The 17,713-nt window shown below is 43.6% G+C and overlaps 1 protein-coding gene across 2 annotated transcripts in view; it reads left to right on the forward strand.

Moving 5' to 3' along the window:
• Positions 1-14,476, forward strand: part of ap3b1a (adaptor related protein complex 3 subunit beta 1a) — a 59,425-nt gene extending 44,949 nt beyond the window's left edge. For both annotated transcript variants that reach the window (XM_061061431.1, XM_061061430.1), the window contains exons 24-27: positions 1,686-1,770; positions 2,371-2,468; positions 5,027-5,165; positions 13,683-14,476. In XM_061061431.1, the coding sequence (XP_060917414.1) occupies positions 1,686-1,770; positions 2,371-2,468; positions 5,027-5,165; positions 13,683-13,836 (476 nt within the window). In that variant the 3' untranslated portion in view covers positions 13,837-14,476. The remainder of the gene's footprint in view (positions 1-1,685; positions 1,771-2,370; positions 2,469-5,026; positions 5,166-13,682) is intronic.
• The last annotated feature ends 3,237 nt before the right edge of the window (positions 14,477-17,713 follow it).

Here is a 17,713-nt window from a genome sequence, read left to right on the forward strand (position 1 = left end):
CAACCTCCGTTCCTTGTCAGTTGGATTGTGGTTTGTTTTTCAGGACACGTTGTAATATAACTCGTGTTGTTGCCACAAATCAACAAGTTGGTCCTGAATTCGTGACATCCATTTAACTTGGCTGTTGTCGCCATGGTAACGTCTGTTGTGCGTCCTGCTTCACGTCAGCTTGCTTCCCTATTGGCTATTGTTCCGTTCCACGTGATAATTCACAGAGTCCGTGCTCGGCCGTCCTCGGTGTTCTCCCCACACCACAGGATTTTTCGATCGTAAATATTGAACACGTTTAATATTTACGGTTTTCAAATCGGGGCGGTCCCGATCGTCTTCCTGGGAGGTTAAAATCACTCCTAACACACCTCACACCATCAGGAGAATCTGGCGGAAGGGGGGAATGGGGCCCAAAATCGTCCCGATTTATCTTGTAGTGTGTACCCCGCTTTAGGGTTATTTCCCTATTTTCTTACATCTGACTCATTTCTGTGTTTAGTGTGTTATTGTCCTGAGTTTCTGCCTTTTCACTTTCTAAACATCTATTTTTAAAGGTGCTGTATAAATAAAAATATTCTGAATATTATTATTGAAGAGACGAAGAAGACGATAGAGGAGACTGAATAAGAAAGTGTAGCTAAGGAAGCATCCTGTGAGGGGAGCTGTGAAGGCTGGATCGGTTAGAGAGTCCATGATGGCTCTGTTTCTGGATGTTTCCCTCTGGAGTCTCTTCTTCTCTTCTCTTCTTCGTCTGTGAAAAGAGTTATACTGTAAAACATCCTCACAGCTCCGTGGAGAGAGAAGCACAGGGCCGACAGGGCGAGCGCGGGGAGGATGTTTCTGTCTGTCTGTGCTCCTCTCATCCTTAACCCCCCCCCCTCCCCCTCCTCCCCCTCCCCCCCTCCTCCTCTTCCACTTCAGCATTTTTTGACTTTACTTACCTCCCTGTCTTGCTCTCGTTTCTCCCGCTCTGTCTCCCTCCCTCACCCCGTCTCTCTTGATGCTGATGCCCTCTTTGACAAGCCTCTTGTTTTGGAAATATGCTAGTCCTTCATCTGTTTTTTTTTTCCCTCTTTCCCCGAGGCTAGAGGTGTGTGTGTGTGTGTGTGTGTGTGTGTGTGTGTGTGTGTGTGTGTGTGTGTGTGTGTGTGTGTGTGTGTGTGTGTGTGTGTGTGTGTGTGTGTGTGTGTGTGTGTGTGTGTGTGTGTGTGTGTGTGTGTGTGTGTGTGTGTGTGTGTGTGTGTGTGTGTGTGTGTGTGTGTGTGTGTGTGTGTGTGTGTGTGTGTGTGTGTGTGTGTGTGTGTGTGTGTGTGTGTGTGTGTGTGTGTGTGTGTGTGTGTGTGTGTGTGTGTGTGTGTGTGTGTGTGTGTGTGTGTGTGTGTGTGTGTGTGTGTGTGTGTGTGTGTGTGTGTGTGTGTGTGTGTGTGTGTGTGTGTGTGTGTGTGTGTGTGTGTGTGTGTGTGTGTGTGTGGTGAGATTGAAGGATAGATTTCTCACACACGGTGGCCTTGCTTTGCCAAGTAGAAAACACAAGTGGTGTGGATGCCTGTCTGTTCCACTCTGCTGCCCCCCCCCCCACCCCCTCGTATTTTCTCCCTTTGCTCCATCCTTCCTCACGCTGCACACTGTGCCCTTGTCACTCACTCTTCCTTTTTTTTCTCTCCTCTCGTCTTTTTTTCCCCCTCCCCTCTCAGAGCGGCTGGAGCAAGAGGCCTCGGTGACGGTTTCCATGGGTATTGACTTCAGCGACTCGACGCAAGCAGCCAACTTCCAGTTGTGGTAAGACAAGCTGACACCCACTCATGTCAAGTCAGTCTTTTTCTTTTTTTTTGCTTGTACATCTTTTTCACCCTACTGTGTCTCCAGATTCCTCCTCACATCTGCTTCTTCCTCGTCAGTTATTTGCATCGTCTTTCCCCCTATTTTTCTTCTTCTTCTTCGTTTGTTTCTTTGTTAATTCTCCTTTTCCTGCCCTGCTCTGTACCAGCGCGCTCCCAGGTGAGACATCAGCCAGGATTGATCCCTGGTTCACTCGGATAACAATTATTCCTCCAGTAATCAGCCCCGGCCCAAATCAGCCTGCTTGAATGCCATTGGCACCGCTGCTCAGCCGTTCAATACCCTGATCAGAAAATCTGTTCAGGATGGGGGGGGGGAATCAATCGGGCCTAAAATGCCATTCACAGAGCGCAGTTTCCAAGGCAATCGGAAGAGGAACATTTAATACACAAACAAAGTGCACAAACACAAACATCACCACACAAATCCTTCAGATTAAAGAGTGTTTGTGATTTCAGCTGTCATCAAGATTCCTGCTGGATTCTTCATGTTAGACCTTCTGTAAATGGTACACTCTTTCTTCGTTGTTTTTCCCTTCAGCACAAAGGAGAACCAGTTCAGTGTGTCCATCCAGCCTGCTGTAGGAGAGCTGCTAATGCCGAGCAGCCTGAACGAACAAGACTTCTGCAAGGAGCAAGGTGAGCGAAACTTACTTTGCTGTCTGCCAAAGTAAAAGTTTTCTTGTTCAAAGCTTAGAGCAGAAAAAGAAAAGCAAAAAGAATCGTCGACTTCTGCGTGTGAAGGCAGAAAAAGTGTCTTTGTGTACAAACATATAAACCTTAAAAAAACGCCCTTAAAGAACTAACATATACAAAAGCTCTCTTTAAAGTACATCTCTCTGGAGTCATGCAAAAAAGACGCTGTAGAAATCCAAAATGTTCCTACAATGTAAAGTGTATAACACACAGTAATCACAGTTATAGAAATCCTTCAAGTATTTTGTGTATTTAAACAAAAGAGAGGTTAAGAACATTACTTGGGAGAAAGAAAACGGTGTGAAGAAGCTTCATCACAAGCACAAAGATCACACCGGTTGATCACCTGTTACACTGTCCTTGCAATGAGTTGCTTATCTTCAGAGCTAGACAGTTAGCTAACAAGTGTAAGTCCTCCAAAAAATAACAAGGCGTAACTTTTCTCATTATTTATTGAAGAATTCACAGTATTGCCGTTCCTTCTTGAGAGTAATAAAGTACAAATTGCAAAGCACAAATTGCAAAGTACATTAGAGACTAACAAACAGAAAATAGGGAACAAGAAACAATTAGCTAACCTAACATGCTTAGTCATGCTGCTAGCTTACTGTTCTGCTAACTATCAATTTATTAAAATCCAATCGTCTAAAGAAAGAACTTAAAAACGTACATTCTGCCTCTGTACACCAAAGAACACAAAATAATAAATACTTATGGACAATTAGTGTCCAAGGCAACAATGTGGAAGAAACTTCTGTCTGCACGCTCCACAGCACTTAAAGGTCTGGCGGTAATTAACGCCTCACGTGCTCATACTACTCAGTTCACTTAAACAACCAGGAGGGGGCAGTGTGAAAACAAAACTTAACTCAAACAGTATTAAATGTCCTTCACTAATATGATAATCGTCGTCACTCCCGGCGGCTCGCTCGTGGTGAATTCTTGCAGGAATTGTGCTCGGGGTCTGTCAGGAGTCACAGTCGGGGGAAAGTTGGGATGAAGAGTTCTTCCGTTTGCTTTCACACATGTAGCTCAGCCGGAGTATTGTGCATCTGTAAAAAACACCATGAATGAACTCACATTATAAGGAATGACTTTTTTTTTTGTAGGTAATGAGGCCTCCTCTATGTATACCGGCAGATTCATTTTTAAGTCCGGCCTGACGAAATGAAGAAACAAGTACAACAGACTGGTTTAAACATGAGTTTTTAAATAGTGGAGAGAAAACATGAGACAAGCTTCTGATACACTGATGATACTCAGAGGAAGGTTAAGTTATTATCATTATTTTTAGGGTTTTAAGGTTTATTTATGGGCCTTTATTTAGAGATAGGACAGTGGACAGAGTTAGACACCGCAGAGAGAGAGAGAAGGAGAGGGGGGGAACGGCATGTCGGATAGGAGCTACAGGTCGGATTTGAACCTGGGCTGCCCACCCAGAGGTCACGGGGCGTACGCACTAACCACTAGGCTACAGGCGCCCTTCTTTTTGATCTTTTCTGGGATTTGTTGACAACCAAATTCAACACAGGAATATCCCCAGACTGGTTCTTTTAAAGGAGATTAAATAAATAAAACCATCTAAACACATTTTACTGATTATTTAATTGCTCGTCTAATAGATAAAGGTGAAAGAAAGACTTTTCTTCTTATGTATGCAATAGATTTCAATGATGTGTTTTGTACAAATTAAAGCACAATAAACATCTCCTTACCGTTGTCATTGAAATGCTCTCCTCTCACGGAGCACTCTGCGGTGTTTCCTGCACAAACACACACACACACACACACACACCTGTGGAGCTTTACACTGACGGGGAGATGAGAGCATGCCTGAGCCATTAGTGTGCTCTTAAGTGCCTGCTTGATGCTGCTTCTGCTTTAATTAATCTTCATGCACTGTGTTTGGAGCGCCACTGAATTCAACCCCTGCACTGAGAGAATAAAAAAAAAAAAAAAGGATTGAGCGGTCTAACAACTTGTTTTTCTCTCTTTGCAAATTGCCCCTTTCCACAGATCGAGTGAAGTGAATTCATTCTTTCAGTTAACAGGTTTTCATTATATTTGCCTTTAAGACCTCTTTTATGCCCGCCTCACTTGTGTATATTTATCTCCTTTCTTTCTGTCAATTCCCTGCTCATTACTGAGAGCACATGAACTGACCATTCACCTTCATTTTGGACTCTTTTTTTTTATATTTCCATTATTTAAGAATTAGAATGAAGCACCCTTTTTATTGTTTAGCTTCCTCCGTTTGAGTCTGTGTTAAATCCATTCAGTCCTCTCATTCTGTCAGTGTAAGCTGTGAAACCAGGCCCCTAAAATTCTAGAGATATTAGATGTATATGGGTCTATAATCATTACGGTTTTATATTAACTCAGATTCTTTTAATTGGACACGCACACACATTGAATTTACCGTCGTTACACGATTAAGCTGCTGCTGTGTTGGTGAAAGGTCCCGGCTCGACGCCCTAAACATGTGCATGTTCTTCTCTCAGGTAAGCTCCTGGGCATGAACGAGACCTCTGCAACCATCGCCATGGCAACAGCAAACTCCTCCAGTCAGGCCATCAACAAGCACGTCCTGTCTGTAGCCAACGTCGGGCAGGTTTCATCCAGCCAGAACAACTTCCACAGGTGAAGTGTCCACAGTTCAGTTTCTAGTTTTTTTGCATGTTTTTTTTGGATTTCATGACAAATGTGTCCTTAATACAGGTACAGGTAATTGATCCAGGTTAGTTGTGGTGTAAAGACTTAGCTGATATACTGCCTGATGGTTCATTCGGGTTGTTTTTAGACCATTATTCCATATGAATTATAAAGACATTGAGACGTTTGACATTGTCTCACTGTAATTGACGGATGTTAACAGATTCTCGTCAGCCCGTCTTTTCCTCCTCACCTTCCTCTTTCTGTCACTTACATTAGCATAATTATCTTCCTGCAATAACTCACCACTAGTCATGAAATATCACACCGAGACTTCTGTATGTGTTGAAGCAAGAAAGCATCTTACTCTCATTTCTTAAAGATTATCGGTTGCAGTCATCACAGCTCGTTTAGAGGCCGAAGAAATCAACTGAAGCATCTCTTCCCAAAAAAACGTTTAAAGTTTATCAGCAACCTGGTCGTCACGTTTCCTTCTCACTTTTAGAATCCATTTTTAAAATGCTTTTACTTGTTTTTTTTAAGTCACCGCATGGTTTCTCCCCCTCTTATTTATCAGAACTTTTAATCCCTCACGCCCCAACGCGATCACTCAGGTCCTCTGAGCGGTCTCTCCTCGTCGTCCCTCGAGCTCAGCGGAAACTCAGCGCCGACCGTGCCTTCTCAGTTGCATGCCTGTGGAATCATTTGCCTCCCCTAATCAGAGGCGCCAACTCATTAAATTCACTCAAAGCTCACTTTTTTCCCCGGCCTTTGAAATAAGTTCAGAAAATCCAATATTTGTCTTTCATTGTTGTATCTGTGTTGTTGTTTTAACGTCTTGTCTGTCTTGGTCAGCTGAGGCTGTTGACTTGACTTTTACATTGAACCCAACAACGGCAGAGTGTGTTTTACACACTGCGACTCCCATATGGGACGTTACAGTGTTACAGAAACGAGCCTCCCAACAGAAAGCAGGTTCCTTCAACCACGACCAACACAGACCCACTGTACTCTTATCTTATTCCCATCTCTTCCACCGACTCTGTGTGGAGGATTATTAGGCCTTTACTGTAAGAAAGCAGACCCTCCTCGCAAACGGTTTCACATACAACATGGACACAACATAAGCTAATATATCAATCATGTCCCAGGGTTCCCAGAGCATTTTCTGTATCGTTTTTGATTCATTTTTTACACATGCAGAAACACAGAAAGTGAGACAATTGCACAGAAAACACAAACACTTCTTCATATTACTCGGTAAATGCAGATCTTCAAAATCCTTCTGTGACAAGTTAACACCTGGAGTTTGTTTGTCTTAGAGCAAGGAGAGTGTGTGTGCTTGATTATCGTGTTTTACTGGAAGATTACCGTATTTAAAGATTGTATGTGGGGTATCATGGAGTGAAAATGTGTGTGTGTGTGTCCAGCAGCCTCACACACACACACACACGCCAGGGGAATGCCCTGAGAAGCCTGGCTGTGTAATTGGTGTACACAGAGTGTGCTAATGAGCTTCCTCCTCTGTCACGCACACCCGAACACCTGATAGATAATTACACCTCCCTCTCTCCCTCTGTTTCCTGCTCTGTCCCTCTTTCCCTTCATCCCTGCAGCCCCATCTGTCTCGCCCCTCCACGCCGCTGTCTCTCTTCCACTTCCTTTGTGTCCTCCTGCACGCCTCTTGTCTGTGCGTCTTTTGTTGCGTCGCCCTGTGTTTCTGTCTCCTCGTCTCTGCCGGGGGGGATGTTCCCGTTGGTCTAGTGTAGGTTTTTAGGATGCGGTTAGAGGGAAAATGGAGGAGACGGCGGATCAGTGAGGGACAGTCAGAGCAGCACAAGGGCACCGAGAGCTGAGAGAGTGAGTGGAAATCAATGTGAGCCGGTGAGAGAGGCCTGCAGCCAATAAGCCTGTACTTCATATAGAATAACCGAGTCTGTGCTATCAATCTCTCTCTGCTGCTGTGACGGCTACACACCAAGATGTTCCCCCCCCCCTCCTCACTCTCATATTTGTGATGACACTCCCCATTTTAATATTGTCTGTCGGTGTCCTAGTGATGACCAGCTTCGAGTTAAGTTAAGATCTGTATTTGAGAGGACGTCTTTTAGAAAGCAGGATTTGTTTTCTTTGCTTTGTGACATTTGTCCTTTCAGTTCTTCTCAATGTCCATTTATTGGTGCACATGACTGCACAAGCACTGGATTTCAATTTGACACGTCCAATAATTAACATATTGAAGGTTTTGTTAGAGATGCATCATAATTTTTTTAACAATTACTGGACTGGCATAAAGTAAATATGTGAAATTTGGGACTAATACAGGAATCATTTGAGTCATTTTATTGAAGGGAAATGAAAAAAGAAAACAGTCACAGCTCACAGCAAGCGTGAATATTTCCTGATTTTACTTTTCTATTGAAACTACTTTGAGGTTTTGGACTGTCAGTCACGCAAAAAACAGGGGTAGCTGTGGCTCAGTGGTTGGTCGTCTTTCAACCTGAAGGTCGTGGGTTCGAGTCCTGCAGCCACATGTCTGATGTGTCCTCGGGGCAAGACGCTTCACCCCAAGTCGCTCCCGCTGCTTCACATAGCCGTACTTGTTTCTGGGAATTGATATGATTACAGCGAGTCTGTGATGAGAGCGAGGTCTCTAGCATGTGGCTGCTTGTCTTCTTCACAGTTTGTCTCTTTTTTACAACTATTGATCTATCAAGAGATAGCAGTCCGTTGCTGTGCGTAATTGGTCGATCAAGGTTGAGAATTTAACACAGCTCACACCTCATTGCAGCTCAAGTTGTGATCTCTCTTAGGTTCCCCTCCCAGGCTGGAGATGTTTTTTCAAATTATACATTTTAGTTTTGTGTTTGACACCGCTTCTTTCTTTAATTTGTTTATGACATCTGCGGACTAGTTCATGAATCTTTACATGCCCCAACCTTACTTACTGTTCTCTAAGGCTGACCTTTAACCTTTGACCTGCTGGGCCAGGTGTTGGAAAACTGTGGCAGTATAATCTTTATAACTTCAGCTTGCTATTATTTCAGTGTTTGTTTTAATTGTTGAATTTTTAACATTCAAATTTCAGGGAATCTAATTGGGAAAAGTCAAGAAGTCCTCAGAGATAGGTGTTAATTTTTTTTAAAATGTTCAACCAGTTCAGAAGTCAATTCACTACTATAAGAGAAGAAGACACAAAATGCTGCATCGGTTGATTGTTTGAGGCTCTTTGCTTGAAAACCTGCTGGAACAATTTAAGTCATTTTGAGCTGTTAAATTTCAACCTGCCTGAGCTGGTTGTTTTTTTTTTTTTTTTACTTCTTCTCTGCATACTTTGAATGGAGCAGATTAATGGATCTGATCAGGTACACCCACTGAGAGCTTATTGTGGAGGTCACTCTGCATCAACTGTGAAGTGTGAGGTGACCTCCATCCAGGACCCACACCCCTCCTCTCCTTCTCTGATCTCCCCAGAGAAAAGAGCCTCTGATCGGGGTAATATCCCACAGAGTATCTGCCCCCCCCCCCCCCTCCCCCCACCTGGAGGAGTGACAGTTACAGTTCAGTGTAGAAATAAAAGCTGGGATTTAAATATAAAGCCTGCCAAAGATCCAGCTCAGAAAAAAAACTCTAAACTGACCTCGGGCAGCTTTGTGTTGCAGACTGGATTCACCACAAGAATGTTGACACAAAGCAACAGTCTCTTTTCTTCCATCTGTATCCCTGCACTCCCCGTGTTTATCAGCAGGGTGCAGCACTGCTTTTCCCAAACAGGCGAGAAGCTGAAGTAGAGGAGGGAGGGGAAAGGGGGGGTGAAGGGGGAGAGATGCCACTGAAACACAAGAAATTGATTGCTGGAAAGGAGGATGGCAATAAATCAAGCAGGAAAGCAAATGTAGAAAACGCTGTTCTTGTTTATGTCTAAACAGGCGGAATAGAATAAATGTGCTCTATTTTTCAGTCCGTTTGAAAGCAAATTTGATCGAATTTTGCATGCATTGCCAATCTGTCTGCTTAGAGACTAATTTTCAACAACAACAACAAAAAAAAAAACAGAAGAGGAAAAACTGAACTGGTTGATTTATAAGCTATTCTTTCTCTTTACCTTACACTTTGATTTAATTAAATTTCACTGAATTTAGCTCTTTTTTTTCCCCCTGTGAAGTTGAATCCTTGTTCCTATTTAAAATGTAATTGCCTATCATTTATAAGCTGACTAATTAAACGTCTGGTCTCCGTGTTATTGATTGCTTAAGCGTGCAGATGGCTTATGCTCTCTCTTCAGATGTACCTGCTGTAATGTAGACACGTTTAGCTCAGTTTTTTTTTTTTTACTTTAATCCTCGGCTTCCTCTTCCTCTTTCCCTTTATCCCTCATCTGGAGTGCAGCGCTGCAGTTCGTCCGTATGCTCGAGCTTTAGAGATGCATGGAAGGTTCCTGGTTCTAATTGGGGCTAATAGCTGTGGCCATCTGCCTGGTCAGAGCCCGCTCGCAGGGTCTGCTCTGGCCTCACTGACCACTCTGTTGAAGGACACTCGTCCACTTGTCCACCTGCCCGAAAAAGATGGAGTAATAATATGGAGCAGCAGCCACCACGTTTGGCCTCCTCTTTTCTGAAAAAAACAAACTAACAACATCGAACATGCAAACTGAGTAGCACATATGACATTTATTACACATATTGCACGTTACCTATCTTCCACATTATCCCAAACAATAAGACATCAGAACACTAGAAAACCCCTACAACTTCATAAAATTAAATTTTAAAGCTCCTGTGAGGAGATTACAGCTTGTTATAAATATATTATATTATTATCATATATATATATATGATATTGATGTCTCTTTATGAGCTAAAAAAGTAAACAAAGTCATCAGCATAAAGGCTGATCATCTCTAAATATGTCATTTTTTATGCCTGTGATTGTCAGACCGCTTTGGAACAAAACTCTTTTTTATTTTCAACAGCAGAAAATCTCTTTGAGTGATACTTTTGACTGTTGAAAGAATGCAGATGTACTGCTTTGTCCACAGGGGGCGCCAAAATCAATGCGAACTAAAAGTTTCTCGCAGGAGTTTTATATTTTTTTTATAAAGTATCAGACATTAGCTTATCCAACTCTGACATGAGCAGTTATGTGTCTGCTATACATTTCTGATAATGGGTTTGAATTAGGCGTGGTATTATTTGTATGTTTCTTCAGTTATTACATATGAGGATGGGAAAACAGTTTGCATCCTGTCTTAGCATTGGGCAGTAAATTGTCCACTGTGGTCGTTTCTGATCTGCTGCAGGATTTTGTTTGAGGCTGTTGATGATCAATTATCTTAGAATTACGTTTTTTGTCAGCGAGCGGCGCAAACGGGCATCTCAGCTAACAGTTTAGCAAACTGCTAACCATCTGGATAGCATTTAGTAAAAAAAAAAAAAGTTTCTTGTTGAGTTTGCATGAATCATAAGTCGGGCTCCTGTTTCCTCCCCTGAGTGAGACTCCAACACTTCAAACATCGTTTTAGAGCTGAACGAGCAGTATCCTAAGAAGACACTACTGTAGGTTTTCTCACAGTTGTGATTTTTTTTTTTTACACCCTCAGATTTCCCTGCATGCTTTGTGAGACTCCTGACTTTGATCCATTAATGCGTCATTTCTACAGCGAGCCCCGTTCTTTAAAGGCTTTAAGTTTCTAGAGGCTTCATGTTCTCGCTGCAGGTTAAGTCCTGCATTCTCGCTCGCAGAATCATCATCTTCTCTGCGTGAGCCTGAATGTAAAGGTGAAGCCCGCTTTGTGTTCACAGTGGCCGGGTGGAGGGGAGGCAGATGGCACACACGCACACACAGGCTCTCTCCACACACTGAGGAGAATCACAGATAATTGGGAGAGCGATGCTTAGCCGCAGCCATGCCGATCGATGCCAATCCGCCCGCTCTAAAGTCCAGGGGTTATGCTTTGCTTTTCATTCCATACGCTGCAATTAATCCAGTGTTTAGCCCGGTATGTGAAGAGCACAGGAGAATACCAATGACCCGTTTAAGGACCTGCTTGTCCTTTAATCTTCCTCTTCGACGACCCTGAAGATGAACTGGTGTTGAGTTAGATCTGGTTTTGTTGCCACAAACAGCGACGCGACAATATTCAAAGCTTCAAATAACGAACACACGATCAAAACATGCCCCTGTTTTCTTTCTTTGAACAAAAAGCCCCACAGCAGCGTCTCCTGAGACAGAATGAAAGCAGCCTCAGGGTAGTGTTAACTGGCTGAGTAAATGATAGATTTATATCCTAAATCCATTAGCAAAGCCACAGGGACCACATAGACACCTCGGGCGGCTGACGGGGGGGGGGAGAGAGAGGAGGGCTGAGGGAACTGGACAGAGAATAAGCATAAGTGTGTAAACACCTCTTAGCTAGTTTATTTAAATTGCAATTTAGAATATGACTTTTTTTTTGGCGTTAACAGGATTGTTTTGATCTTTTTTACTGGAACAGCAGTTAAATCCGATCTCTGCTGCAAAGGCTTTGATGTAAAGAAGACAGAGTGAGGCCAGTTTGTGCTAACCTGCATGACGTACCAGTGTGTTTGAGGATTGTTTTAAAGTGCTTCCACCTGTAGATATTATCTTCTTTTACTCATTCTCGATCGTTTTATAATCATTCATAGCCTCTAACGTCTTCTGCAGCAGATTTTCTACATATGAAACCGACACACAAATAAGAAAATCAGCAACTCAGCATTTTTATCAGAGCTCCAGAAACATGGAAAGACGCAAACTCTGCGATCAATTTCAAAATATTTATGAAATCAAATCAAGTTAGCCGATCCTTCAATTAACCGTCTGCTTATTTATTTTCTGTTTTTTTACTTTTGTTTTCTTCCTGGCGTATTCCAGGTCGTGTTTTTGTTGTTCATTTGAAAGTGTTGTTTCATCATTAAGTGTGATAAAAACTGTACTGGATAATGACTGAATTCCTACATTAGTAAATACGATGAACACATAACCCCCTGAATAATTTAAAGAAGTGAGCGGCGAGCAGAGAGGTTGGTATTTTTTTTTGAGAGAAATTAAATCCTCTTGTTGAATGTGTTTCCTGCTGAAGTGGCTAATATTTTAATTAAGCGTGAGGAGGACTCTCTCTCTCCTCCCTGAGAGCTCGCTGATAAACTCCCTCTCCTCTGTTGATGGTAATTTAGCAGCTCCCCTGAGACGCACCCAGACACACTACTGTTTGTGAGCCAGGGCCGTGCAGAGCCCCTTCAGTGCCCCCCCCCCCCTTGTCTTTAGCGGGTGTGTGCTAATTGGTGGACGTGTCGGTCGCTCCTGCCGCGCTGCACGCTGTCGCTGTGGGCTCTGTGACATCTCCTGTCCAGAGGCCGGCCTGTGGAGGAGGGGGGGGGGGCTCTTCACTGGCTTTAGTCAGGCCTAAGTGGGGCCCTTTGTGGGCTGTTTGTCAGGCCTAAGCAGGCTGCCACGGGGGGTCTTTGTTGCGGCGATGTAGCGCTAAATGGAGGCAGATGGCGGGGAGTTAACCGCGTGAGGCCGAGAGATGCAGAGGGGGCTCGGCTCGGCTCCGTCGCCCCCTCAAAGAGGGTCACGCCGGGTCACAGCCCCCTGTCTGCCTCTTGTTAGCGCTCTCAATGGGGACCATGTGTGCCCAGATTTGGCCCCCAGGTCTGCAGGGACGGTATCCAAGGAGACGGTGGACCGTGAATTCTCCCGATGGTCCTGAGGGAGCGGGTGGGACGGGGTGGGACGGGGTGGGACGGGGCATCCAGAGGCTCCCACACCCTCATAGACACCCAGAGTCCATAAAAAAGGGGCTAAACTCCAGTTTGACTGGCATGGAGGGCGTGTCTCGGCCCTAATGGCTCTTTAGTCGGCGGGATAATAGACTGTCTGTTACTCCGCTCGCTTATTTCCTGTCACATCGCCTTCCTTCTTTGTCTCACTCGCTCATTAAGAGTAATTACAAGGTGTGAGGGGGTTTCTAACTGGAGGATTTATGGTGTGAGGGGGAAACGTGAGAAAGTCTTGTATTGAAGTTTTGTCTATCAGAGTCTCCCGTGCTATAGAGGTCCACTCGGTTGATCAGTTAGGGTCCTCGGGTGGGTGGGCTGGTGGGTCTTTAGATTTAGATTGTTGGTTATATTTAATTTGTCTCTGTTGTTGTTGTTGTTGTTTTGATTTTGTTGTTTCTTCTGTCTTTGTGGTTTGTTTTGTTTTGATTAATACAGAAAATCAAAATCCTGGATCTTTGAATCTTGTAAGATCCACCATAAAATATTGAAAAGTGAGAGAGTTTGTAGACCTTTGGTCGGGCAACAATGTCTCCCTGTAATTTCTTAAGCATGGTGGTGTACGATACCATACCGTAAATTACGATAGGGTATGATAAGTGGCCTTCAGTAGCGCGGGTATCACAGCTCTGAGCTCAGGCGCCCAGAAGATGAAGAATCTGCAGGGCGAGAATTTGAACTCATGTGTTTTCTTCTCGTCTTTCAGGTTTGCCGGACGGACGGTGAGCAGCGGCGCTCTGGTGTTGGTGTCGCTGGAGCTGAAGGAGTCGTCCGCCGCCCTCCTCACCATCAACACAGACAAAAGCGTCATGGCGTCCATGTTGCTCCGAGACCTCAAACAAGCTCTAGCCCAGGCGTAGACATCCCCGACCCCTCCTCCTCCCTCCCTGCCTTCCTTCCTTCCTTCCTCCCTTCCTCCACTAGTAAAGGTAAAGGGGAGCAGCACTTACTTAAAGGTTTCACAGACTTTATTTCTTTGGTTGAGGACCTAACCCTAACGCTCATTTTAACTTAGAAATGAACACTGATAAAAAATAAATAATAAACTTAAATTGAATACACCTCGTAATACCGACTCATATCGGAGATAAAATTAGCCGATAACGATCGTCATGTCATGTGCTCATATCGGTGATATAATCGGCCGGCTGATTTATCGGTCCTGCTCTACAGGGCGCTCCACAAAACAATCGATGTTTGACTTAATTTCATCCTTCTCACTACCCCGACCTACGAGAGTTCTCAAAAATAAAGATATTTAACAGTTGACTTTGCCCCTCCCCGTTTCTCCTCCTCTTTCCCTTCCAGTCTCTCTTCCTGCTGTAGATTTCCATTCCAGTGTTTCCACTTCCCCCAAAGTCCCATCTCGTAAAGTGCCTTCTACAAGAGAAAATAATGTAATGTAGAAAACCAAATGTATTCATTAGATTAAAATCAACAAGGTCTTTTTATCTGTATCGCTTTATGCCGAACAATAAAAAGTGAATTTATTATAACAGATATATCTTTCTCTTTTCATCTTTCCAGCGGTGACACTCCACAGTTTTCCTTTTTATCCGACTGCGTCTGTGTTTACTTCTCTTTGCTGTGATTTCTGCTCATTCAGCTGGACGTGGCTCAAACTGAACCGCAGTAATGATGAGCTGCTAATTAGCAGGCCGAGGCTTAGCACCGTGTACTCATCACATGATGACTTTGATGAATCTGTCACTCCACCTGCTCACACATGTTCCTCTTCCTCTTCTCCAATGTTTTCATCCAACATCAACTGATCGAACAAGCCAAATCAAATCCCAGGCCCTCCCAAAGTCATTTATTTTCCCCAACATTTCTCACAAATATGCTGCAGAAAACGATGAATACAAGAATCTTAAATGAACCTGAAGAGACAAATGCATACTGAAAACAAAAAGGTGTGCATGTAAAGCATAAACCCCCAACAGCCCGAAATGACCTCACACATGTTCATTAGTCTGAAACTTTGATTCTGGACGTTTTCTGGGGGTTTCCATTACAACAAATGTAATATTCTCAGATAGCTTGCAGTGGAGGTAAGTCCTGCAGTGAGACAGTTTGAATGTGTTTACAAGCTGCAACGAACAAAGCTACTCTACTTTTTAAAGGCACAGTGTCTATATTCCGCCACCGGGGGGATCTCAATCAATACAACAACAAAAGATGACGTGGAGGCTGGCGGGGAATCATGGGAGTTCTCTCTGCTACTCCAAAAAACAAACTCGGAGTTGACTGTAGTCATGACGACCGTGCAAAACCGACCTGAGGAAGAGAACATGTTCACCGAAGATGTATCCGAGTATAATCTACATGACGTTTCTATCACACACAGCAACGGAACGGCAGCTTTCAGCAGCAGCTCACGCCTTCCTTATGTAGCGTTCTCTGACGTAACAGCCTGTGTTTCCACGGCAACGGTATACATGTCGTGACAGACAAGATACTCCAGCTTTAAAATGAAGGATTTCTCTGGCTTTCATAACTGTTGGAAATATGTGATGTAATGTAGGTACTCAACAAAAACTAATATACAGTATAATATAAATTTAGTAAATTCATTAATTTAGATATTTTTATGTAAACACTGTGGGGAAACAAAGCTGCATCTTGTACGTTTAAAGGAAGCCGCCATGGCTCTACTTGTAGCAGTAAACATGAAAATGCTGATGTTGACTAGGATGAATTTTCTCAGTACACCAGTAAACAAAAACCACCAGCATCAATACAAGAGAGTCCATCTGAAGCATAACAGTTTCTGCAGACCCAGCGTTAGGAGTAGAGTTTATTAGGGAGGCTAAAGATGCTAAAAATGTAGAAGTTGAGTGAGGAGAGAGAGAGAGAGAGAGGCTGAAGTCTACTGTTAAGGAAAGGAAAAGCAGGTATACGGGCCGCCTATATACGTTACCACTGCGTCGAGTGAAGTATGTACGTGATGTGTTTTAGCGTGGAGCAGGCCGGTGGCGTGCTGAGCTTTGCGTCTGGCTGTCTTTTCCGGCTCATAAATAGCGTCTCTCTGAGGGCTGTGGTGAACACCTGTTAGCTCATCTGTCACAGGAGCTCCACTCGCATCCATCACCTCTCCCTCTGTACTCATTCCCTCAGCCAGCTGTTCCCATTACACACACACACACACACACACACACACACACACACACACACACACACACACACACACTGCGTCAGGCCTGCCAGATACACACATACACATCACATCATACAGATTCACTGCCACATGGAAGATTTTCAAACATTTACTGAACTCGCATGAAAATGTATATTTTTACACATGGGACAACTTTTACTTTCAAACATCGTGTTACATGTCAAAAAAGAAAGTCAGAGTCCAGGAGCTCCTCATCTCTCTTGTTGGTGCATAGTTTCATTTTCTTCATTACAATAAGTCCATGAACAAAGAAGCTGCCCGCCATCAAACGCCCTGCAGCTCTTTGTACCTGCTGGTTTTGGCAGGTTGAGTTTTAAAAAGTATGAAAAATGACGAACCAGGAGACAAAAACCCCTCAATCAGCGTTTGCATTTACATCGAATCTTAACACACTGCTGAAAAGAAAGAGAAGACCGTTGAGTGGTGAATATGTTTTGTCCTAATCATGCACCAAAAACCACAGAAAAATTTGCAAAAGAAAAGTCGACATTTGCACGCTTCCTTTCCAACTTGGTAAAATCGTGAAACGAAAATGTCTGCAGACTCTTAGTTTAGTTCCTGTGTTGACAAATTATAATATTTTACATTACAGAGGCTGTCCAAGGATTCTTTTTTGTACAGGATTAATGCCTGAATTTGAATTTTTAATTGCAACGAATATTAATTTTTATCACATTGGAAATGACAGAATTTAGCATGATAAAACTATTTTTGTTATAAAGCTTGAATAATGTCAGACAACGACGAGAAGAGAAGATGAAGCGTGATAGGAGGTGAAACTGACACCAAATAACAGAGAATAAAAACATTAATCCTGCAGTTTAACCTTTTTTAGGGGCATTTTAAATTAGTCAGTTTATCAAATATTATCATTTGTCGTTATTTGATTCTCATGCAATATTTTAAATATTGCTGAATCACTCATATTATTGTTGTCAAGGGCAACGATCACATATCACACTGTGGCATGCGTTACCTGCAAAACCCTAGACTTCAAATCACATTTTAGGATAGGGGGATTTTAAAGGAAAAGGTGCCCCTTATAGATACTTGACTGTGTGTGTGTGTGTGTGTGTGTGTGTGTGTGTGTGTGTGATCCATCTCCCCGTGTTGGCACCTGCTGTAATGGACTCTGGAGATGGTGAGAGGAGAACAGGGGGGCTGCCTCGCTCCCCTCAGCATTGCTCTGCAGTGACAGCTTGATTTCTGTCCTCTCTGGGCTGCAGCACAGTGACATGATGGGCCTGCTCAGATGGTCTTATCACGGCGTGTGTTTGAAGAGAGTACAGAGGAGATGGAGGGGACGTTGGGGGGGGGGGGGGGGGGGAGGTAAAGAAGAGGATCCAAGCTGAGGAAACGCCTGTCTGACCTTACAGCTGAGAGCAACTTCTCATTAGCCGGCGTGTCTCTGATCAGCCGCTCGCTCCTCTGACAGCGGGCGGAGATAAAAGCACAGATTCAGAGGCGGGAAAGTCAGTCCATGTTGTTACTTTATGAATCTCCTCCTTTGTTTAGTGAGTTTTAGTTTCTGACGTCTACGAGGATATCAAATGTACTTT

Source organism: Labrus mixtus, chromosome 17, assembly GCF_963584025.1.
Source record: "Labrus mixtus chromosome 17, fLabMix1.1, whole genome shotgun sequence".
Taxonomy (NCBI): Eukaryota; Metazoa; Chordata; class Actinopteri; order Labriformes; family Labridae; genus Labrus; species Labrus mixtus.